Source organism: Durio zibethinus, chromosome 12 (genome assembly GCF_047325235.1).
Source record: "Durio zibethinus cultivar Kanyao isolate XHJ-2024 chromosome 12, ASM4732523v1, whole genome shotgun sequence".
NCBI classification, from domain to species: Eukaryota; Viridiplantae; Streptophyta; class Magnoliopsida; order Malvales; family Malvaceae; genus Durio; species Durio zibethinus.
Window position 1 is genome coordinate 614,146 of NC_143173.1, and position 23,880 is coordinate 638,025.

The following is a 23,880-nucleotide window of genomic DNA, read 5'->3' on the forward strand; positions in this document are numbered from 1 at the left end:
AGAAAAAAAAAAAGCTTTTGGCTAAATTGCAATATCTCAATCATAAAATTTCATCATTATTATTCTACATCAGTAAAACAAATATGCACCGGATACTTGAGGAAACATATAAAACCCCCTCAAACAACCCAGAAAGGGGGAAAAGAGGAAAAACAAATATATAGTCACCTATTTATATTTTGAGTAACAAACATCACCTCTAAGGACAAATTTTCCTGGTTGAACAATGAGAAATTGGATGAGAGCAAGAGATGTCACTGCCGCTTTCAAGGGAGGCAGAAGTAGCTCACTTCAAATGAAACTGTAAATGTTATGATGAACTCTTGATAGGAAAACAAAACTTCTCAGGAGGCACCATTCCTCTAACATGCACTCATTTGCCTGGAGATGCAAACCTTGTTCAATCTCTCTGCCTATTCAAGGCCTGATCCTTAGGCGATGAAGGTTTTCCCCCCACACCTGCTTGGCGCAGCATCTCTGCAAACATTTCACTATTATTTGCTTAAACTAAAATGGACCATGAAAATCTTGCTAGTTGAAAAGACATTTCTCCTACAATCTTATGGCAATACAACTGTAAAAACATGAATTAGAGACTAATTCAGATAAGCTGCCATCTATGGAAGAAAACCCTAAGCTATGTTGCTCAAGGAATTATCAGGCATGGGCAGCAGTAGCTTCAGAATTTGGTTTGAGCATGACATCAGTGAAATTTTGGGAATGCATAAGGGTTCTTGAGTAATCTAAATAAAATAATTGTACATTCAATGAAACAATCACCATACTCAACCATGTAGAAGGCAATATTTTAAAGAAAAAAGAGTGGAAGAAAGGAAGAGGGACAGAGGAATCAATTATATCTACCTCGCTTTCTCTCAAGCTCTTGGTCAAGCTCTTCTTTCCACTTCCTCTCTCTCTCAGAGAAGATTACACTATACGTAGCAAATGATTGCATTTCAGATTACTCCACAACAGAGATTCAACATGAGGGCAGGCAACAAACCAATCAACTTGGGCTAATCTTGGGTTGCTCGGTTCTGGCTGGCCATCAACTAGAATCCCTTTCCAATCACTATGCTGAGGTGATGAATTGTTCTGTGGAGTTTGGTCACTAGCATTGCCAATATTTGACCCATGCCTGCTGTTTTTACTCCCTGGACTTCCTATACTAATAGCATCAGCTGTTGAAAATGGGGTCCCAATGGGACCATGACTGCGGATCCTCTTTTAGGAGGTAATTTCAAGTAATTTGGAGGTGTCTCATCACGTTTATTCTCAACAAAACTTGGGGAGCTTGCTAAATTCAAGCTGTTGTAGAACTCTTCATATAATGGTGTTTGCAGCTTCTTTAGTTCCAAAGCCTGAGAAATTAGTTAACACTTCATTGTCACAACAGTCTGTGAGGTCAAATTTAAAAGAATCTGACTACACAAGGGCTAAAAGTAGTACCTTCTCATAAAAAAAGGCTCTAATTTTAGATTCAGTGAGTTCATCATCATCTTCAGAGAGTGATGGACCACAAGTAAATGAAAAATCTTTCCCCTTCACTGCAAATTGTAGGGCAACCAACTGGCATTGTTTCAGGATCTTTACCAAATTTGCTCTTCCGGTCATGAGAAGTTTCACAATTGGGATCAGAACTCTAAGTACAATAAGATGATTGATGAATTAGCACCGGTAACACTCAAATGATTAAAGTATCTGAGCCTTGAGAAAAGCATAGACGTAGTTACCTTGTTAACATTATCAAGCACTGATGCAGAACAAAACCTTACTTCACTTACTATAGAATCATCTTTGTCAATCTGACACATATCATCTTACACTGCAGTTCATTCTCCACAAGTCTTTGCTTTCTGAAAACTTCTCAACAAATGTGTTTGAGCCGTTTAGACTACCCAAATTACAGATATCTTCCAAGTCAGGGCATGCTGAAACTTGACTGGAAAGAAAATTGATGCCATTGTTAAAGACCCTTTCCAGCTTGACAATTGACAATGCAATTACTTTACAGGTTCAAGCAAAAGCACAGTGCAATACTTACAAGCCTTCATGGTCAGTGGCATGTAATGATGAAGAGATTTCAGAATTCTCCTGATGAAACAGATATATTTCAGAAGAAGTCTTGAGGGGGAAATGAAAAACAAACCACATAAATACAATACAATACAGTTCAAGCGCAATGACTGCGACTGAAGCATGCAAAACAGGATTAGAGTCCTGGGATCCTCCAGTGACAAATGGATGCTGCACGTAGTAGACAAATGGAGAATATTAAGCCCACAGAAATGACAGAATATAATTTCAAAATGACAAAGGAAAATGCTGGTCAAACCACAATCACCTTTAGTAGTTCAGATGCCGCTGGCCTCAACTCTGGTTCCCTAAAATTATATAACTAATACATCACAGGTTTGAAGAGAAAAAAGGACAGAAAATATATCCCATGATATTTACGTCAAGAACCAATAAAATAATATAACATACTTTTGCAAACATGTCAGCAGAAAATCTTTTGCCTCAGTAGACGGATGCTCAGGGATAGGAGGATGACACGTTGTTGTCCCTACATAGAAGAGTGCAGTAACCTGAACAAACAAGTCAAACAATGATGAAGAACACCTCATCGAACAAATCTTTAAAATGTAAAGAGATGCCGTACCTCTTGGTACTGTGGGCTCCAAGGAGGCTTTCGAGTGGCCATCTCAATCACCGTACAGCCAACACTCCATATATCAGCAGAACTTGAAAATTATATCCATAAACTATCAGTAAATTTTAGTGCATCAATATACTATGAATAACTATATCACATACCAATCATTGTAATCTACAGAGTCACACTATACTGCAAACATAGCTGATTAACAATGATCAGAATGTGAAGCACATGTAAAGACTGGCAAAAGATAGCTCTAATTTCATTTAAATGCTTCAAGGAATATAAAGTGGGGACTTCAGAGATCTACCATAATCAAATTCACAGAAAGGCAACCAATTCTAATTATGTCAAAGAGAACTGCCACAGATGTAAACAGTTAGATTCTTTTAGTGATCTAGTTATTCTTACAAACTATGCCCTGTCTGCAAAATGACTTCAGGAGCCATCCAGTGTGGAGTACCCTTCATAGACTTGGCACATGAAACAGTAGCCGATAGAAACACCATCTCTGTTAAAATAAAAGGGATTTTATAAATTATTGATTTGGAGAAAAATACATTCTACAATGGAGAAATTGTTGATGTGAAGATAAGGTTGACCAGTTGCATAATTACCAGCTCAACGACCTGTTTGGATGCACCAAAATCTGCAAGTTTAATGCTTCCTTTAATATCTACCAGGATGTTGACCCCTGCCAATGGATAGAATGAACAAATTATTTATTCATAAGAAAAAGAGAAGACAGAAGAAACCAAGGACCTTTTTCAATTTATAATATTAATGGCTGAAAGGAAAAAGGCACCTTAATGTCCCTGTGCATAATTCCATTGTTGTGTAAATACTCAAGGCCCAATAGTAACTGCTTTGTAAATGTTCTTATAACCTGTTAGACAAATTAGTACATAAGCTTAGGATTAAAAACAACTAAATTCAAAACCTTCTGCCATCCAAGACTTACAGCTTCAAGGAAGGGTCCAAATTTTCCCAAAAGTGATGATATTGATCCACCAAGGACAAATTCGAGCAAAATATTTAAAGTTTCCACCTCCCTCACCGTTCCCAAATATCTCTGAAGATGGAAAGTAATGTCCCAATGAAAAAAAAAAAAAGATAATATCGTCCATCCATTCAATCAATATATAAAACATCACAATCATTACTCGCAACAATGTTTGGATGTGAAAGATTCTTGAGAAGCTTTACTTTTTCCTCAAGCTCCCTGACATGAGCAAACTTACATAACAATAAGCAAGTCAAGGTCAGTCATGTTATGGCAATTCCTCATTAAATTAACAATGAGAAGCTAAATTAATACCATGCTTTTCATTGGCAGTTAATAAAATAAGTGAAACTTCATAGTTCATACACCTACATTCAGCATTTACATAAGTGGAAACTTCTTTTCTATGATTTAAGAACTGAAACTTCATAGTTAATACACCTACATAATCATACTTTTCATTGGCAGCTAATGAAATAAGTGAAACTAAATTCAGAATCACAAAGCTTCTGTCATTCTCCGAAAATTTCAGCATTTACATATGAAAAAAGAAATTATTTATTCTTAGATAGATCTAGTTATTTGTGTATTCGTATCATGTAAAATATTAAAATTCATGTATTCATATCGTATTTTACATGAAAATTACATTTTATAATTCGTGTCCACAAAAAAACATGAAATACATCTTTTTTGTTAAACTCGTATACAGTCATTACTAAAATTTTAAAGTTATTACCTTCGTGTCCTTTTTTCATATTGTGTTAGTGTCGCATCACTATATCGTGTTTTAGATTGCTGGGTCTACTTTTAGATAAGGTTTTTATTGATTTTTCACCTAAAAATACAAAAGAACCAAGTTTAAATATCAAACCTGTGCTTTTTCCTTAGAAGCACTGTTTGCTGCAATTAGAACCTGCAAAAACAAAAGCAAAGAAACGAATGAGATCAAATTCATATCCACTAACTTGAGATCACATTAAAATCAATGACACCAAAAACAAAAGCTCAAAATAAACCCCCAAATAGAAAACCAATGCAAACCCATTTCAAAGTTTCAATTTTAAACCCAAAATTAAACTGAGACCCATTAAAGAAAGCACAAAAAGAATCCAAAAATCTAAGGGAAAAAAACCTCTTTGACAACAAGAAGCTCTCCAGAATCAAGATTCATGCCCATATAAACCCTGCCAAAGGCACCAGAACCAATCAACTCCCCTTTGCGCCATCGGATCGGAGGAGGAGAAGGCGATGGAGAGGAAGGCTTGGAGAAGACCAGTGAACGGCGAACTGATACAAAGAGGTCTTGCATTTGAAAACAGTTGAGGAAGAGAAACAGCGAGTTTGGAGTGAGTTAAATCTTCAAAGTTTCAATCTTTCATTTAGGTCGGCAAAAGTAATTGAGAAAAAAAGTTGGAACTTTGAACTTGGAGAGAGAAAGAGAGGAGGGAAGAGGTGGGGTTGGTTTTCTTTTCAAAAATACCATGAATTTTTTATTTTAAGAAAATAGTAAAAAAAGTCTTTTATTTTGTTCAAAATTTTGAAAAAAAAGAGTGGAATTACTAAATAAAATCTTTTATTTTAAAATCGCTTTATAATTATGAAAAACTGAGATTTTTAAATAATAAAATATTATAATCATGATTGTCGTTTATAATAATAATTCATTAGGAGTGAAAAAAAGTGAAAATTTATTTAAAATTATAATATTTTATTTAGTTTTGATTAAATTTTTTATTCAATTCAAATTAATTCGAATGTTAAATGTATAAATTGAATTTGGATTGAATTACGAATCAAGAGGTAAAAAATTAAAAAGTGAATCGAATCGAATTATTTATATTTTTAATATTTATATATATTTTAAATTTTTATAAAATAAAAATAATTATTTTATATTAAAATTTACTTAAATATATCAAAATTTTATAGTAAAATAATATATAAAAAAATTTAAATTTTAAGAATTGATAAACTAAATCAAACTGAATCGATAAAATTTAATATAATTCGATTCAAATCAAATGAAAGTTGAAATTAAATTTTAAAATTTTATAATACTACATAATATTCAAAAAAATTAATCAAATCCGATTCAATTTTAATTATTATCACTTTTATAATTCATATTATACTATCATTAGTTTTTTAATATAATTTTTTAATTAAATATATATATATATTAAAATTTAAACTTCAAATATACTTATATGTCGCTTTTAATAACTGTGTGAACACCACCACCAAATAATAATAGTAATTGAAGGGGAGAAAGTATTTGATGGTAGCATAGAGATGCTGCTGCTTCAATGATGACAGCATGTCTTTGCTCTCCAAAATCTTTAGCTTTTTATATTGAAAAAAAAAAATTCTAAAACTCTTTTTTTTTTGTTTTTTCAAAGAGATGGAGGGATCAGTTAAATCCTTGTTCCAAACTTTGAATCTTACATTACATATAATTTCTAAAATCAAAACAAAGGAATTTGAAGAGAGAAAAGAGGACTGACTGTCTATTACATTACAAAATGACATAAATTCTGATATTCCCTTCAAGAATTTGGCACCCTTTTTATTGAACAAGATTGTACTGTCTAGGATCTGTTACAGCAATGTTCCAATGTTCATCAGGGAGCCTGAGATTTCTAGCAATCCTTCTCCACTTGTTTATCCTCCAATTCATGTGCTCAGTCAGCCCACAATATTGCTGCAATTTCTCTGGCATTGCATCATAGACTTGCCACCATTTCTCATGGGCTTTATCGTTAGCAAAAACCTGTCTTGCTTTCATGTCCCAGTTACAATCATAATCCCTGTAACACATCCATGGCTTCAGCCCCAGATAATGTATTGCAGAAAGATCATCAGGGATCTTTTCACTTTTGTTCCCATTAAAAATCTTGAGGAAATTCACCTTGGACGGCAACCTGTGCCACCAGGTAAAAACTTCATTGAGAAATCCTTGATCCCCTCCATTGTACGACTCCACCTTGAAACTTTTCAGCATCAAGTCTTCAAACATACACAATGATGGCTCAATCACCATGACCCCCGAATTGAACAAAGTTTTATCATTGGCAGCAGCTGATAATTGAGGATAAACGAATAGACTATCCATGTTTTCAAAAACCAGAACATCTGAATCAATAAAAATCACTTTGTCATACCATGTTAGCATCCATATTCTAAGCTTGCTGTAATTCCATTCATTGTATGAATCTTTCATGGCAAAGTGGCTTCGGATACGTTCGATTTGCCTTGTTTTCCACCCTGCAAATCTTAGCCCTGTTAAGGACTTGGGGGATATGTTTTCATCATGGAGAAGAAGCAAGTCTCTGGTAGAATTTGACTGGATAATACTTTGTGCCAAAGCTATTGCACCGCAAACATAAGCTTCGGAGGAGTGGAGAACTGTTACATAGGCCTCCCTTTGATGGAATGAGCTGTATTTCAGCTTTTTTAGCCTTGCATGGTCTGCGGAATAATATCTCCAAGCCTCTTTACCTAAAATACCAACAAATAAAAACCGAAAATGTTCATAAAAAATAATTTTGACGTTAGAATTTGTTAAAATGATCACTTGATTAAAAAAAAATTAGACTCAAACAAAATCCAAAAACACCATATGAAGATCGTGGAGATTGGATATGAATATTTTTGCTGAGCTTGCACATTACATTCTATGCCAAAGTTTGAGATCCGAACATGACTAGATCAATAACAAGACGTTGGCTGAATCGATAATAGTAATTTTTTTTAATGTAAAGATTTTAGGTTTAAATTTAACTGATAATATTTTATTATGATTATTTTGAATATACGATTTATAACTATTATTCTTAAATTATCGAATACGACACATTTTACTTAAAAATTAAATAATTTATTTAGTCCAAATTTTTTTTACCAAAAAAATACATTGCAAGGTTAAACTTGATTATGCCACCTTACCAAAAGTTGTCCTTCATTAGATGAATTCTCGTTATAAGTAATGTAATCAAGACGTTACCAAAAGTAAACACAATGTAAAATATCAAAATTTGGTAAAACTTGAAAGCCACCAACCCATTCCCCTAAAACTATTAAAACATGTAAGTATCCTTGGTTTCATGAATCATTGCTAATTTTCGTCGTTAATTAGTAATAACCTAAACATAAACAATTTTGTTTGAAGAAAAACATAAGCAGAAGTAAAAGCAAACTCGAACTCACCTGTTTTTCCATATGGCTGAGCAATTTGGCATGACCCTAGAGGCATGAGCACCTTTTGTTTCAGCCTTCTCAGCTCAGGCTTATACACCCAGTGGTCCCCAACCTTCCCCAACAGATCATCACATCTGAATAGCTCCGGCATAGGCCCACAATCGCCGATGAACACCGCATACACAGTCTGGTGAACATCAGGCGTGAGCCAACCACTCTCTACCAAAAGATTAGCCACCACCAAATTAACTTGTAACCTAAACACATCCCTCAACCCTGCCTTACCTGTCCACCCTTCACATGGTACCCTAGCCACCACGATGTTGAGGTCCCGGTAATCCCTCAGCCGTGGCATGGGGATCTCCGGACACGTCGGCAGGTCATAGTTCTGGTCTTCATTAATCCATTCCGGGAAAAAATCCTCCCATTTTCTTGCCTTAGACACATGACTAAAGTGCACGTGAACAGTACTAACAACTGAACCATGCATTTTATATTCACTCTCTTCATCATTAAAATTAACTAAACCAACCTTAATCTTCTTCTTACCATTAATCTCTTCTTCAATAAGATCAAACCACCTAGGATTTTTGAACACTTGAGGCTGATCTGTCTCGAGTTTAAGTATATCGACAACATTATATTTTGATCCGAAAAATATAACAAGAATTATCAATGATGAAGAGAGAAGTATTAGGGAGAGAATGAAGAGTTTTTTGTTGGAATTGAGGGATTTGGAAGCCATTTTTGGAACTTGGGTTGAGCTCTTGACATTCAATGAAAAAGAAAAGAAGAGACTTCCAAGGAAAAATTATTTATATAATTAAGGAAATAAATGTGGAAAGGGTTAGTTGGACTACCAAATTTGGAGTTTGGAAAATTATGATTGAAAATTTGTTGTGAAAGAAAATGATATTAAAAAAATTCTCTAATTATGTAAATTGATTGGGAAAAAAAATAAAATTAGACAAAATTTGAATATATCTTAATCTTTTTCCAAAAAATGACAAGAATTTCATTATAATATATGTTTTTATTTCTAAGAGAAATTATAATATTCTACTAATATAATGATATTGATATCGATTTCAAAGTTAAGTCTTGAATTTAAACTTTAGTTGTAATTCAGAAAATAAAAAAAATTTGTAAATTCTAATATAAGACAAAAAAAAATTCAACATCCTCTTGTTAATTTGATAAAAAAGATTAATATTAAGCCATATTGTGGCTATGGGGGCCAGCAAAGTTCAAAGATTGAACAATATTAATCACAAATGGAAAATTATTTTTTTATAGAAAAAAATGGTAATTTTCATCTGAATTGAGTATGAAATCAATCAGAATGAGAGAATGAGAGGGGGATTTTCATAGCATTACATGGAAACAGCCACTGTTTTTCACTAATTTTGGGATATTCATTAATTATTCTTACTTTTATATATAATGATAAACAAATATGACAGATATTCATTAAATAAGGATTTATAAATCCAAATCTTCCTTTTTTTTCCTAGGCAAATTTATGATATATACCATAATTATATGATTACAATAATGATGGGTGGAAAATGTGAAGGGATCTTGAATAATTTTTTTTTAACTCTCATATTTGCTCCATATTAACATTAATAAATTAATTTAAAGTTGGTAATTATATATTTTTTTGTTTAAAAAAAAATTTAAATTAGGAATGTGATGTGGAATTATGGCCCCATGACCAATGTTGTACATGATTATTCCATTTAATAAATTACTGATAATTTATTCATTCAGATTAATTGAGTTAATAATAATAAAAAAAAAGGTTTCTTGCAATCTGATGAATTTTATTATAATGATAAACATTTGGAAAGCAAAAAAAAAAAAAAAACTGTTATACAATTTATCAATAGTTATAAAAGTCACATGCAATTAGATTTGACGATTTATGTATTTATATTGTGTAAAATATTAAAATTTATATATTTGTATTATATTTTACACAAAAATTATATGTCATAATTCGTATCGATACAAAAATATGAAATACATTTTTTTATTTTGTTAATCCATAATTATTTTTAAAATTTTAAATTGTAACAATTTTGTATCTTTTTTTTCTGTATTTATGTTGTATCATCATATATCTACATGCAATTGCCTACTTAATTTCTTTAAGATTCACACCAATCTTTGCCTTTTGGCTTGGAATGAAATAGAAACCAATGAAATTCCTTATCTCAAAGCCGACAGCTGAGGAATTTGGGATCTTACATAAGTTACATTATCCCAATTCCCAAATTTGACCACCTTTTCAACCATTTCTAGAGAGCAAATGTTGTGTGTGAAAAGAAAAGATATGGCCACCATGAAAGGTTCCAACATTTGGAGGACTATAAAATGGTAATAATTAATCTAAGATTACAATTGGGAAATCACTTTCATCCTTTTAGGCCTACAAGATTCCTTCAATTTGGTTGAACCATGACTATGCAAAGAGAATTTAAGTACTCCACAAATTTGGAATATCATGATTATCAATTGAAGCAAATGCTACTTCAATTTGGTTCAAGAAAGGTATTAATGTTCTTTTTTTTTTTTTTAATTTGTCATCTTACATAGTGGAATCTCACTAGAAAGCCACTTATGTACTTATGTTATTGTTCCACCTGAAGGAGAAGGGGTTCATGTTAGAACAAATTGACACAGAATTCTTTGAATTTATCAGAGTTCGAAATCTTAAGTTGAACTGATCATCAGGATTCAGGTACAATTTTTAAACCTTTTATTCTACTTCTGCTAATGATTCTTCAATGGTTCTATACCTTCCTGAGATGTAATGGAAGGTGGAAACTTTAGTTTCAGGATTGGTTTATTATCAGCCAGCAGACTCTTTATTGAAGATTTGAAAGGACAACTTGGGTGCTTTTTTTTTCTAACAAAGGAGACCGCATTGCAAGAATACAAAAAGAGGTTGCAGGTGCCAAGATTTGAATTTAAATATGCAGGATGATTCCTCTTAATGGTGCCTGAATGAACTAACTGAGCTAAAGCTCGGGTTCGACAACTTGAGTGCTCTGCCTTCCATTTTTTCTTTCTAATAAGCGTATGTTTCTTTCTTTTCCTAAATGTGCTGCAGATATACTTCCTGTGCTGCTCATATACTATTCCTGGGTGCTTCTATTCTCTGAGGGAAAGGAATGAGGTAAAGGCCTGAATAATCGCAAACACAAGTGGCCCACACCAGGAATGAAGTTCTTTCCTTTATTTCCAAAGTAATATAAGTATGTTCCATTGTGACTTCCCCTGAAAGAAAAGAACAAAACCGATAAAGCTGAGATGAAACATAAGCTTATTTCTGTTTGTGCCATTTGCAGCTTTGATTGAACATGGGAACATTGATGGCTAAAGGCAAGGCTGTTGGGACTGATCCTTATGTTGCTTTAGGATTAGATGAGTCTGGTGATTTGGTTCCTGGAGCTCCCAGAGTTTTATCACTGGTGTCTTCTGTTATTGAAAAGTCCATTCAAAGGAATGAAAAATTACAAGAGGGATCGAATAATAAGGATGTTATTACCATATTCCATGGTTCAAAAGCACCCGCCTTGAGCATTAGACAGTACATCGAACGCATCTTCAAATACTCTAAATGCAGCAATTCTTGCTTTGTTGTTGCCCTTATATACATTGACAGGTTCACGCAACTAATGGATGCTTGCCTGACATCACTCAACGTTCATCGTCTCCTGATTACAAGTGTCATGGTAGCTGCAAAATTTATGGATTACCAGTAAGTACAGTTATTACACTTGAATAAAAACATGTTCTAATCTTGTAGTACAATTTCCTGAGATTAAGATGCTTTTAATGCATTGAATTCTGTCTAAACATGAAAAATCTAGAATTTTGTGTTTCTGCGTTTCTTTCATCCCCATATTTGATGTAACTTTCTTCATTTCTTGAAAAAGAAGAACTGTGATATATAAATATCAAAAGTTTCCTGGTTGTCACCGTTTAACTTGATTTATACAAAAGAGACTGTAAATTGAAATTAAAAAAAAAAGTTGCAATTATAGAACGATACATCTTAAAAGTAATTACACGAATGAAATGAACTAAACCCAAATTCGGCTTAACTTGATTTTACATGTTGATGTTTTACTTTAAATTGTGTATACCCAGTGATTCAGGCTGTCTGCAGGTGTCATAACAATGCGTATTACGCCAGAGTGGGAGGAGTAAGCACAGAAGAAATGAACAGATTGGAGATGAAGTTCTTATTCAGTTTGGATTTCAGACTTTATGTTACGACTGGGACCTTCAAGACGTATTGCTCCAAGATAGAAAGAGAAGGTGGTTTAGACTACCAAACTGGGCAGCAAATTCAAGGCTATCGGCCAGGAGGTTGGGCGAAGAAAGATGAAACCAGAAGACGACCGAGAATCGCCGGTCGCAGAGGCAGAACCATATAAACATTGTAACTCTGTCACCTTAAGAGATCAAATACCCAAAGTTCTATCGTAGTTCAACAATATTATACCTAACAAATTCGTATATTTATATAATATAAAATAATAAAATTCTTATATTTTTATTATATTTTATATAAAAATTACATATAATAATTTATTTTAAAACGAAAACATAAAATATATCTTTATAATTTTGTTAAATCTATATAATTATTATTAAAATTTTAAATTTTATCATAATCGTATCTGATTTTTTAATTATATTTATCTCGTATCATCATATTCTATTCTAAATTATCAGATCTAAAGATCTAATCATGTACAACAAAGACCCAAAGTTGTTTGACAAAAAGTACACAGCGAAGCAATAAGCATTGCAACAAAATGGTTTAAAATCTGTAGCAAAATTTTTTATTGCACAAGCCTTGCACAACAACTCTGTCCAACCATTTTTCTCTCTTAATATTCTACAGATCAAACTCTTCCACCCCTAAAATGACAGTAGAATTTTGCAGCTTTTTTTTTCTACAGACAGATTTGACAAAGCATATATTACCGGGTCGCTAAAATGTGAGAAAGCATGGTCTGTGTCTGTCTTGGAGATGGATGAATCTTCAACCCTCAACTGGAGGCAGTCTTCCTTGCAGCATATACACGGTAAGCTGCCAATCCAACAATGGCTACAGCGGCTCCAACTGCAAAAGGTGAAACACAGCATTAAAAATGATTAACAATTCGGCACAGTGACTATCGGTATAAAAATACAGAGAGAAATTCCAAAAATGCGGAGTTGGAAAAAAGAAAGAGCAATGTCATTCAAGTCAAAGTATCTGAATATCTTAGATAAGGCTTATACAGATCATAACTGTATATCTAACCATGTAAAAAATATTTTCAAGAACCACAAGCTTAAAGTGCATTGAGAATAGAACAGTCGTGGGATGCCAGCCTAATCAGCGTACCCGAAACAAACATGAGAGAACGGTTTATGAGCCTATAGTACTGCTTCCGGCTTCTCCCAGCCTCAGTTTCAGGAATGCTCAAATGAGGATGCTCAGCTGCGTTTACTATCCTTCTGAATATGTTATTGAAATCACTCAATTTTGAGCTGATAGGTATAGGTGCCTCTATCCCCATATCCTGGCTAACCTGCAAAAGCAAAATTTGCAACACAATACGTTTTTGGTCCAGCTCTTCAAGATGAAAACTCTAAAGCTTTGTTAGGTAAAAAAGATGGAAAACTTGTTAATCTAATGATTAAAATTCATAATGATATTCCTACTTTGTAGGTTAACCACTAGATTAACTAATTTCTCATCATCATCCATTTCCATTGTTCCTATCAAGCAAAACCTAAAGCACTTGCTCTACAATTATCCTATCACAGTGAGACCAGCAGTGACATGAACATACATGGTATCTCTTCAATAACTTGAACGAAAAGTTTGACATTCTACCTATCCACTTAACTATGCAAGAAAATTAAATTATTAAAAAACAACTAAAGCACAATAATACCCTGGTAGATTCCTGAATTGCCATTGGAAATGAATCCAGATCATCTTTAGCAGCAACAATGAGGCAAGGCAACTCATAACCATTATCTTCACCATGACCAGCGACATCCACAAGCAATTCAGTTGCTCTCTTCCATGAAGACTCATCAGAACTGCAAAGGCCAGACAATCATGACATAGCACATGCGCATATGCACCTAAATGAATTTTTACAAAATTCAACCAAAAAAAAAAAATTATATATAGTTGCCATAAAAATCAGTGCATACAAAGCAAATGAGAGAACAACCTTTTGCACAAATATGATCACATAACTGAAAATGTTTAACTAATAATGGCAGCTATCTCTAAATTTAAAATCCTACTTCGAAATAAATCATGCCCTCAATTTACCTGTCATGAACAAATACTGCTATGTCGCAGGCAGCCAATGACTCTTTATTAGACAGCAGTTTGGCAACTCCATCTTCAGGGATTTCTCGCATGACTAAATATTTTTTTATTCCCTGCAAATGAAAAAAAAATACACTAAGCCCAAGAGCTGAAATATCAACACACAAAGCAACAACAAAGTTAACAGAGGCTTGAAATTTTATCAACCTAGATATATCTGAGTAATTGCTATTCTAACTAAGTTCTCAGGAATATATGCCGTGGAAATGATAAGTTGTCATATGCAAAAGTTCCAGAAAGGTATCGCTTTGACACTTCAAGGAGAATGTGGATTTTGACGGCTTTTCATCTCCAAGAAAGTAAAGTCTTCGAATACTATTTTACCTGAACCTTATGCAACATCTTTCTAGTGTACCCATTACAACCCACTTTATGGCCTAGACTCTAAAACAACACGAAATGCATATACATGAAAGTTCACATCACTTCTGCTGCAGTACCCAATCCCCTGAAAACACAAAAAAGCACATCCCTGTGTTTTGAGTTGGGGGCTGGCTTTCAACATACAATCACAAGACATGGTGCATAATTTAACGGCACTTACCCCAGGTAGTTCCACAACATTCACAGCATATCGCTCATCAGCAGTTGGAGAATATGAATCAGAATAGGGCCTACATTACAGTAAATAAAGTTTTAAAAAATTGGGGAAAAGAGAATTAGCTATCAGGACAAGAAATTCTAATGAATACCTGCCAAGAAAAGAATTCATTAATGTAGACTTCCCAGCATTTGCTGGACCGAAAACAAAGCACTGGTAAATGTTTCTTTCTGATTGTTGCTTCTTTCGATCTAGACGCCTTCTCTTAGTCACGCGGATGGCAGAGGATGTATCACCAGGATATCCAATGTATATCAAATTCTCCAAGCTACAAGCTGGGTCTAGGAGTGTCATAAGGGCCCACTACAGTACACAACAAAACTCATGAGCACATGCTGATCTATAATAACACAATATGCTGATCTATAGTAGCACAATTATAAAGCAATGATCAACCCAAATAGCCCATCCACACACATGCAATAAAAAGTGCAGTACTACATTTTCATAAGCTGCCACAAATGTTTACAAAGGTGCTATGCACTATTCCCATAATGCATTAATGGTTGAACTGCAAAACTCCAAACAAGATAAAGTCAAGGTTTTCATAAGCCAATATGCATAAAAGTTTCCCATGACTTCACTTAATCAATAATAAGTTAATTCTAATGGATTGAATAAAGTATGGTATTCCCAGTTTCAAGAGAGAGAGAAAACCACAAATACCTCCGACAAAAAGGCATCAAGTGATAGCCCTCCCAATGCAGTTTTTTCTGCAGCATCCTTATATGGAACATCATTCCAAGGGCTGAAGTTAAACAGAAAAATGTCAAGCATTTTCCACAACAATGTCCTATTCACAACATATAATAATAGAGATCATCTATATATGCAAAATTCATAGTTACAAACAACTTATTCCAACAGTTTTTTGAAAATAAAATCCCCTCATTTTCAGTGCATGGAGATTTTCTACTAATATTTTTAGTCAGCAGTAGCCTGTTATCCTGCATTTTTTGGGACAACAAATTGGTATGCTCCCCACCCACCCCACCCCACCCCCTCTTAGACAAAAGAAAAAAGAGGGGAAAAAGTTGAGACAGAAAAGACATCCTGGCACTTAAATTTGCTTTCTCAATAGGGCACATATTGCAATTTAGCAAAAGAAATTGAACTAATATATTTCAAATTGGAAACCATAATACTTTTCTGGAGCAGTTGAGAAAACATCCTCAATTTCAATTGGCCGAAGGTTATTGTCCTGAAAAGAACAATACTCCAATTGTTAGAACTCCAAAAACTTTAAGAAAAAGTTACAAATATTAAATATTTGTAGACTGGACAATGTCAAAGGTAAGGCAAATAAAATTAAAATAAATGCAGGCAAGACTAATACATACTAAGTCATTGTCAAACAATTCATAGACTCCCCTCAGGAATTCGATAGCTTCATTTGTCAGCTCAACACTCTACACAAATGAAAACAGAGCAGGGCAAACAGTCATAATGGAAGTTCAAATAATACCACAGCAGAGCAAATGTAATGAAATTGTTGTATGTTATGCCAATTTGAAACAGGACAATACTAATTGGTCTAATATTAGGCAATTTAGGCACAGCTTAACTTAAACCACAGCTAGGCATTCCATTGGCAACAGAATATAGAATTAATAAGAATAGGCATATCCAAGCCTAATGCTTATAAAAAATTCACTCTATAGCTGACAGAATTATTACCAATTCTTACTAATGCTCGAATGGACAATATTGTAAGCAAACAATGATTTGTCAGACAATGCTAATTGAAAATGAACAACAAAGAAATAACAGCTTTAAATGCTTATTTCAGTGTTTTCATATAAAAGAGAATGTTTATTTACATAAAGCATCACCTGATCAGGAGCTCGTTTAAATGAAGAATATGGAATTAGATCATCTGAAAGTTTGATATCATTGTTATATCCAAATTTCCTCAGGACAGTCCATGTTGTCTCAAGGCGTCCTTTTTCAATGAATAGTGCATGAAGAAATAGAAAACCAGTCAACGTAAGACCGCGTTCATTGACTCCTTCAACCAATTTATCTTGAACAACCCGTTTCACACCAACTATTTCCGAAGGTTGTAATGGAGCATTGAAACATTTGACCTGATTTTGCAACAAATTATTAGATTCTTCAAGTTGCTCAAGCACAAGAAATCTTAAGTTAACATTTACAAAATGTTTGTTTCAAGTTTAAAAAGATCAGCATTCAATACATCAAGCAGTGAATAGGACAACCCTTATTCATGAAACACTGAACCCATCTCCCTACCACATCCCAACCACCTAAAAAGAAAAATACAATAACAAATCAAGGAACAAAAGAGAAACCTGAAAATCGTTCAATTCTGCATCGCTAAGAGCACCATCCCTGTCGTGATCACAGAGAATAAAAATCCGCTTCAAGGCTCTCACACACCGTGGCTTCAGTGTTTGTGATTCCTGATCAAATAGTGGGCCTGTTGGATGAAGCACTGCCTTTTGTGCATAGTAGAAAACCTCAGGGATCTACCAAAAAGGAGATACTTTAAAAGTTCAATTCCTGATAGTACCAATGTGTTCTAAAAATATCAATTTGTGTCATACAACAAACTATAATGATGCCAATAGTCAAATATGTGTAAATAAGACCCAAATACATTCAAGAAGTAAATAAAAGAGGTATCGGTGCTAAAACCAAGCTACACTTTACCAGCATGATTACAACATCAACATTTCATATTAACCGCAAAAAGAAACAAAAGAGGGCCTAGATCAATACCTGAATGTGTTTATATGCTGAACACTCAATACAAGTTTCAATCTCCCGAAACTGTTGCATTATCGGTGACATCACCTGTTCCAAGCTCACTTGCTGTTGGTCATCTCTTAAATCCAGCTTACAGCCTACTACTATGACAGGCACCTTCACCTGCTTGACAAAAATTTACCTCAGTTTCTGCAAAAGTTGATTCATGCAGGAAAAAATAGTCAACATGATCTACAAGGTAAACTAAGCAAAGGTAATGGTCTATACTCAACTATGGTGAAATCTCAAGTAAGCCAATTAGCTGCTGAAAGCAGATTTAAGTTGCTCAGACACAGGTTCAAATGCTGGAAATTTGAAAATGTAACAACATCAGATATGATTTTTTTGTGAGTTTTTCCTTATATTCATAATGTCATTTCCCTCATACCCATGTCAACCTTGTAGAGTTTGATACGAGTCCAACACAGGCACATGAAGTAGAATTAAGAGCTGGAAGAACATTGTTAAAAAGGTTTTTAAGAACTTAACTTCCCCTTAACATGTTTTCCATCAAAAGAATAAACTAGCACAAATATACAGGTACAAATGCAAACTAAGATAGAAACCTCTACTTGGCGAAGCTCCGGAAGCCAGAAAGTACTCAATCTGTTAAGAGTTTCAGGCTGATCACACGCATAAGTAAGCACAACCGCATCAGCTCGCTTCAGCTCTTCTGCCAGTTTACCTCTATCCTCCGGACTAACAAATCCACACACAAAAACAAAAGAGCTTCAAAACTTAAGCCAAAAACACGCCAAGAATCAAAACAAACAAGAAATCATGTTATCACATTCCTCTTCTTTATTGCGTTAAACCAAGTCTAAGCTAAGTCGCAGCTAAAAATATTACACTGAAATTTACAATTATAAATTCATTTTAACAGTTAAAATTAGGGCTCCAAATTAATGAATAAAGTAATGAAGAGAGTATTGAATATAAATATACTTCGAGGAGGTGTCGATGATGGTGATTGGAACACGGTCGGGGTAGAAATCTTCCGGCAACCGAGTAGGCGGCAACAACCGGGGCACATTCGTCGGGAAAGTGTCGGCAGCGGCTGTTACAATCAAGCTCGACTTTCCAGTGCCTCGGTCTCCGGCTACCACGATTCGAACCCCGGTCTTCCCTTCCGGATTCGGAGATTTAGCCATTAAAAATTAAAAAAAAAAAAACTACAAAAAAGAGTAAATAATAAATAGGTAAATAAATAAACCTTATTCGATCTGAGATTTAAGAAAGTGAAGTGGAAATAGCTAAGGTGCAGTGTCAAAAATGTAAAAAAATTGGATTTGAGAAACAATAAATGGAACTAATGGGTAAGGGAGTCGCATGGAAGGTAAATAACCTGAAGATTGAGATGGATAAGAAAGAGAGAGAGAGAGAGGCTTTTCGTTTTGGTTGCGGAGGGAGGCCGCCGAAAAGCCTAGGAGGGGGCAGCGGTGGGGTGGAAGCGCTCGTTTTGGGAAAGTTCAAGAAGCTTCCAGGACGAAAAAATATGTTTGTTAATTTTTTTTAAGTATTTTGTTTAATTTAATTTGTCTTTGTTTTGGGTTGAAGAGGCGCCTTATTTTGTTGTGACGATCGTGGCCGTTGATACTAAGATGGTTTCTGGACGGCCATGATTTGATTTAGAACCCCATTTTGGTCCAATATGCAAGATCCTTTTGATCATTGAAATATTTTTTATTGTTTTCCTCAACAAAAGTATATCAAACAAACATATCAATAGAATATCATGAAATATATTAAATACATGTGTATTTATTTTATTAATTAGATTTAGTGGCTTGAACATGAAACTCAAGCTTACAAAAAAAGTAAAACAAACCAATAAAATCTAATTGAGTCTACTTGTATAAGATTTCATTTAACCTTGATTTGCAATTTGTATATTATTTTTTTTTTCATTTTTGGCTTTTCATGTGAAGTTTAAATCAAAATAATATTTTTATGTGAATAACTTGATTTTACCATTAAAATATATTAACCATCCATTCACAAATTCAATTCTATTTTCTTAAAATGAGTGAATTATTAGTTTAAAAATACTAAAATCGTTTTCAAAATATAAAATTTAAAATTTAAATTTCAACTATCATTTAAAAAATTATATGATATAAAGTAATAAAATATTGTGTAAACTTTAAGCATATATGAGAATCAACAAATATAATTTTTAACATTTTGAAATAAAATATCAAATTTTCAATGGTGAAAGCGTTCCCTTAGTGGAAAGAGGTTGACATTTTGTTGCTCAAACAAAAGTTTTTATTTTATGTTTCCTTTATTTTATAAAAAAATCAAATATTTAGTAAAAATTATTTGATAATTTAAAATATGATAAAATGATATATATATATATAATAAATTAAAAATTTATATTATTTAAAATTTTAGCAAAACCTGCAGATGGGATTAAAAAAATACAAAATATATTTTATATTATCTTATTAACATGAATTATAATAAATAATTTTTATATAAAATATGATATAAATATATAAATTATTAATATTTTATATAATATTAGATCGAAATAAAAGTTCATAACATTGATAGTCAGAGTTGGAGGCCAGCCCAACGCGGTCTGCAGACCCAAACCATACATAAATATTATATATTTGTTTAATGGGCCAGTTCCCCTCAACCCATGGTTGAGAGTTCTGTCTTAATCCAAACTTTTCGCTCTTCAAAGAAAGACGAAAACAAACAAAATAATAATCCATAAAAAAGAAAAATAAAACAAATAAAACAAAACCTCTCGACTTCAACACGGAGAGATCGGCGAGAGCAAAGAGAATCAGAAAGGAGAAGAAAAGATGATGTCAGGAGGTTATACCAGTATTGATAATCAGAAGGTTTCTGGGTCTGTTCCCGTAAGTTTGACCTTTACAAAATTATTGTTTTTTTTTTTTAGTTATTCTTAATTAGGATTCAAATTTTGTTTCTTTTGCTAAAATTAATCAGATCTCGTTCGCTGATTCTTCTTTCAATCCTTAATTTCTCAGGCGGTTTCAGATCCCGGCCACGTCGCCGTCAAATTCACTGGTGCTTGCTCTTTTCCTTTTCTTTTTTTTTTTTTCCTTTTAATTGTCAGATTATGAATCTGAATTTGAATTCTTGTATTTTTGTAGTTTTTTTTTTGTTTGGTTGCAGGAAAATTTAGGAAAGGAAAGGAAAATTGGATGTGTGTTCTAATGGATAATGAAGTGTTTTAGTGTTGTTAACTTGTTATAGCTTTAAAGTAGCTAATTTGTTGATATAGTTGATTTTTTAATTAATTAATTAATTAATTTATTTATTTAAATTCATAGATTCGAGCCTTCATACGTTTCCACCATCAGGTGCACAGGGGAAGATCTCTGGTGGAATTCAACCTCCTCGTGATGCCGATGGTATATTTTATTCTATTTGATTTGAAAGCCTTACGTTTTACTTTTATTTTTTTTATGGTGATTATGCTTTGATTTGTTTATTCTGGTGTAGCATATCTACAATTCATGATATCAGTCGCATTTTGTATGCTAATTACGTTAGCTTTATGTGAATGAATTTGTGATTGCGTGATTAGGTTTTATAAAGTTTTTGCAGTGGGAAGGATCATGCGTAACATTGATGGCACATTTGAAATAGCTACTATAGGAATAAATAGATCAAATATTTGAGCCAAAGTAAATAGATTGAATAGATTAAATGTAATTTCCGCTATGTTGCAGTTAAAATGACAAATCTAATTAGCTTGTCAAATGAACAATATTTGTTATTATGTTGGTGACAATGATGGCATTTCTACCTGAGGCAGATTCATTTTCTGGACCTGCTGGTGGCTCTGATGAACCTCAAGGAAGTGGCTGGTTTCGTACATTCACAGTTGCTGCATACAAGCCATACTTTGATGTTGATACCGTAGATGTTTTGGATAGACTTAAGGAGTCACTCTTTCCATTTAGAGGAACATTTACAGAAAAAACATCTACCAACCCAGATTTGTGAGTTTTCTCCATGTGACTCATTTATGTTTAAATAGAGCTGTGAGCTAAGCATTGAATAATTGTTCAATCTATATAATGGGAAATTATTTAAGCTTGAGACTTTAAGTTTCTTTTCTATTTCACATGATTAGAAAACGCTTATTTAGGTATGGGTGCCAAAAACACTGGAAAAAAGAGAAAAAAGAGTTGATCATTGGCAGGCTTTAGTTTCTTGGTTCTGGATAATTCTTAGACATGAAATACAAGTGTGCGTTTTAGAAAATCTGATTTTGCCTTGTTGTCACTATAATTTAATAACTTTAACTTTCATGTGATGGAAATAGTCCTCTTCTGCACCAATCTTTGTCCCTTCCTATGAGTATGAACATGCATGATTGAAAATGCTAAATTTTGTGCAGATATGGACCATTCTGGATATGCACCACTCTTATATTTGTAGCAGCATCTATTGGGACATTTGTGACATATATAGCACACAAACTCGAGAAAAAAGAATGGAATTATGACATAAATCTGGTGACATGGTCTGCTGGTGTGTTCTATGGCTATGTAACTGTGGTTCCTCTTGCCTTGTATGTTATTCTCAAGTACTTCTCAGCACCATCAGGCCTTGTCCAGTTGTTTTGTCTGTATGGATACTCCTTATTTGTCTATATTCCAGCACTGGTAAGTTCTTTGGTTTTTGAATGTTGTTCTTTGAATGACAAGATAAGATTGATTGTCCGTCTTTCTGCATTTTAATTTTTGGACTTGGATAAACTTTCATTGGAAGTATTTTTCTAAAGGTCTAAGTTGATCCCCTCCAGCCCCACCTCCTTTATCCCCAAATTCTAAAGAGATTCCAAGCATTAAAAAATGTGAGAAAACTGTCTGAAGAAAAAATACCTTAATGCTTTAAGTTTTCGGTGTGGAAACTTTTCACTGTTAAGCTAACGCCTGGACCTTTAGTGATTTCTTTATGCTGTGGCTTAACATCTGAACATTTTAACATTTAACAACACAACTTTTTTATATAAAGTTTAGATGTGAGATATAAGAAGCTTTCAGCAATGTGCTATAACTTCATTTTTAGCTAAAATCGTTGTTTGTACTTGGTTGCAGTGTCTATCTGTTGTCCCCTTGGAAATTTTCAGATGGGTAATAGCTGGTGTAGCCGGGTTCATGTCAGCAACTTTTGTGGCACTTAATCTCAAAGCTCATATTAAGTCAGCTGGAGAAAGATGGTTCTTGATCGTTGCTAGCATCTTCCTGTTGCAGCTGGCGCTGGCTGTTGTGCTCAAGCTCTATTTGTTCACCGTCACAGTGTAAGAATAAACTGTTATTTTATAAAGCAAATTCAGTTAGTTGTAGATCAGAAAGAAAGAGAATTTTGGTCCTTTGGCTTTTAATCGTTTACAATCTTTTGCGGAAATATTATTTTTGATCAAGTAAAACATCTTGTATTCATTCATTTGTAATGCTGTGGCAATATAAATACAAGTGACTGTTCCGGTGTAATTTCATTTTTTCATCACTTTCTCTTCAAACTTGATTTTAGAGTTGTTCCTTTGTAAATATATGCATCTTAGATAGAAAGACCAAAGCTAGCTATGATCATGATATTGAAGCTCTTATTGACTACGCCTCGTGTGCATCAAACAAAGGTCAAACCATTGATCTCAATTGGCGCCTTTGAATTTTTTAAAAGAGGATAGAAATACAGGGTTAAATGATACAGTAATAGTCACAAGTTATTTGAACTCAATTTAAATAAAACTCGAATTTAACTTGATTATTGTCGAGATGAACTTGAGCAGCTCAATTTATTGAACGAATTAAGTTTGAGCATTTTAATATTTGGTTTAAGTAGCTCGTTAACATAATTAAATTTTTATGTTTTAATATATTTTTTTATTATTTTAATTAAAATTTATTATATATATATATATATATGAATTTGAGCTTGAGTTTGAATACAAATAATCGAGTTTAAAGTTGAATATAAAAATCAAATTTATTTTTTTATTTTATAAACAAGTTTAATCAAATGAGTTCAAGTAACAAGATTTTTATTTCGAGTTGAATTCGAATTTAAAATTTAAAATTTGGTTTTAAAAATTAAAACTCAATTTAGCTTGAATCAAGTTTTGAGTATTGAATTTCAAGTTGAGCTCGAATTTTTTATTACATCGATTCAGTTTAGTTCGATTATAGTATTAAATAGAAAACTTTAATGTTATAATGACTAAAATTGCA

The 23,880-nt window shown here is 33.3% G+C and overlaps 4 protein-coding genes and 1 pseudogene across 14 annotated transcripts; 2 read left to right on the top strand and 3 right to left on the bottom strand.

Moving 5' to 3' along the window:
* Positions 1-33: 33 nt before the first annotated feature.
* LOC111296256 (mitogen-activated protein kinase kinase kinase ANP1-like) lies at positions 34-5,114 on the bottom strand (annotated as a pseudogene). Its single transcript, XR_016346784.1, has 15 exons — positions 4,798-5,114; positions 4,537-4,578; positions 3,827-3,895; positions 3,621-3,731; positions 3,466-3,545; positions 3,277-3,355; positions 3,071-3,168; positions 2,663-2,744; positions 2,488-2,588; positions 2,345-2,384; positions 2,045-2,247; positions 1,734-1,942; positions 1,450-1,642; positions 865-1,361; positions 34-477 (listed from the first exon to the last, which is right to left on the bottom strand). The product of XR_016346784.1 is annotated as a mitogen-activated protein kinase kinase kinase ANP1-like (transcript).
* Positions 5,115-6,178: 1,064 nt separating this feature from the next.
* On the bottom strand, positions 6,179-8,646 carry LOC111297375 (putative UDP-glucuronate:xylan alpha-glucuronosyltransferase 4). Its single transcript, XM_022892125.2, has 2 exons — positions 7,872-8,646; positions 6,179-7,163 (listed from the first exon to the last, which is right to left on the bottom strand). The coding sequence occupies exons 1-2, from the start codon at positions 8,605-8,607 to the stop codon at positions 6,232-6,234; spliced, it is 1,668 nt and encodes a 555-aa protein (XP_022747860.2). The 5' UTR covers positions 8,608-8,646; the 3' UTR covers positions 6,179-6,231.
* A 2,340-nt stretch (positions 8,647-10,986) lies between these two features.
* Positions 10,987-12,453, top strand: LOC111296283 (cyclin-P3-1-like). 2 transcript variants are annotated; one of them, XM_089768906.1, is made up of 3 exons: positions 10,987-11,125; positions 11,219-11,631; positions 12,043-12,453. In XM_089768906.1, the coding sequence occupies exons 2-3, from the start codon at positions 11,231-11,233 to the stop codon at positions 12,311-12,313; spliced, it is 672 nt and encodes a 223-aa protein (XP_089625032.1). In that variant the 5' UTR covers positions 10,987-11,125; positions 11,219-11,230; the 3' UTR covers positions 12,314-12,453. The 2 variants fall into 2 exon arrangements, with proteins under 2 accessions (XP_089625032.1, XP_089625033.1); XM_089768907.1 differs by having other exon boundaries at positions 10,993-11,116.
* Positions 11,076-19,157, bottom strand: LOC111296281 (mitochondrial Rho GTPase 1-like). Of its 8 annotated transcripts, none has more exons than XR_016346787.1 (17): positions 18,999-19,157; positions 18,599-18,825; positions 18,220-18,352; positions 17,627-17,776; positions 17,197-17,373; positions 16,717-16,971; positions 16,225-16,293; positions 16,030-16,085; positions 15,551-15,632; positions 14,976-15,187; positions 14,828-14,897; positions 14,224-14,336; positions 13,832-13,982; positions 13,276-13,462; positions 12,870-13,008; positions 11,419-11,609; positions 11,076-11,147 (listed from the first exon to the last, which is right to left on the bottom strand). XR_016346787.1 is itself a non-coding variant. In XM_022890487.2 (15 exons), exons 2-15 carry the CDS (start codon positions 18,802-18,804, stop codon positions 12,935-12,937), a joined length of 1,929 nt encoding a protein of 642 aa, XP_022746222.2. In that variant the 5' UTR covers positions 18,805-18,825; positions 18,999-19,157; the 3' UTR covers positions 12,699-12,934. The 8 variants fall into 8 exon arrangements, 2 of the variants coding, with proteins under 2 accessions (XP_022746222.2, XP_022746220.2); XR_016346786.1 differs by having other exon boundaries at positions 11,076-11,348; XR_016346785.1 differs by adding an exon at positions 12,020-12,331 and having other exon boundaries at positions 11,076-11,609.
* Positions 19,158-20,303: 1,146 nt separating this feature from the next.
* Positions 20,304-23,155, top strand: LOC111297062 (uncharacterized). Of its 2 annotated transcripts, XM_022891653.2 has the most exons (6): positions 20,304-20,529; positions 20,662-20,701; positions 20,968-21,048; positions 21,456-21,642; positions 22,044-22,311; positions 22,747-23,155. In XM_022891653.2, the coding sequence occupies exons 1-6, from the start codon at positions 20,473-20,475 to the stop codon at positions 22,951-22,953; spliced, it is 840 nt and encodes a 279-aa protein (XP_022747388.1). In that variant the 5' UTR covers positions 20,304-20,472; the 3' UTR covers positions 22,954-23,155. The 2 variants fall into 2 exon arrangements, with proteins under 2 accessions (XP_022747388.1, XP_089625034.1); XM_089768908.1 differs by lacking the exon at positions 20,968-21,048.
* Positions 23,156-23,880: the final 725 nt, after the last annotated feature.

Excerpts from the sequence above, each read along its gene's own strand:
- LOC111296281 (XM_022890485.2), bottom strand. The coding sequence starts at position 18,804 with ATGGCTAAATCTCCGAATCCGGAAGGGAAGACCGGGGTTCGAATCGTG. Across the intron at positions 17,777-18,219 it reads CGGAGCTTCGCCAAGTAGAG|GTGAAGGTGCCTGTCATAGT; the intron begins GTTTCTATCTTA and ends TTTGTCAAGCAG. Across the intron at positions 15,633-16,029 it reads TTCTCAACTGCTCCAGAAAA|CCCTTGGAATGATGTTCCAT; the intron begins GTATTATGGTTT and ends GTTTAACTTCAG.
- LOC111296283 (XM_089768906.1), top strand. The coding sequence starts at position 11,231 with ATGGGAACATTGATGGCTAAAGGCAAGGCTGTTGGGACTGATCCTTAT. Across the intron at positions 11,632-12,042 it reads GCAAAATTTATGGATTACCA|GTGTCATAACAATGCGTATT; the intron begins GTAAGTACAGTT and ends GGCTGTCTGCAG.
- LOC111297375 (XM_022892125.2), bottom strand. The coding sequence starts at position 8,607 with ATGGCTTCCAAATCCCTCAATTCCAACAAAAAACTCTTCATTCTCTCC. Across the intron at positions 7,164-7,871 it reads TCAGCCATATGGAAAAACAG|GTAAAGAGGCTTGGAGATAT; the intron begins GTGAGTTCGAGT and ends TTGGTATTTTAG.
- LOC111297062 (XM_022891653.2), top strand. The coding sequence starts at position 20,473 with ATGATGTCAGGAGGTTATACCAGTATTGATAATCAGAAGGTTTCTGGG. Across the intron at positions 21,643-22,043 it reads ACATCTACCAACCCAGATTT|ATATGGACCATTCTGGATAT; the intron begins GTGAGTTTTCTC and ends AATTTTGTGCAG. Across the intron at positions 22,312-22,746 it reads TTGTCTATATTCCAGCACTG|TGTCTATCTGTTGTCCCCTT; the intron begins GTAAGTTCTTTG and ends ACTTGGTTGCAG.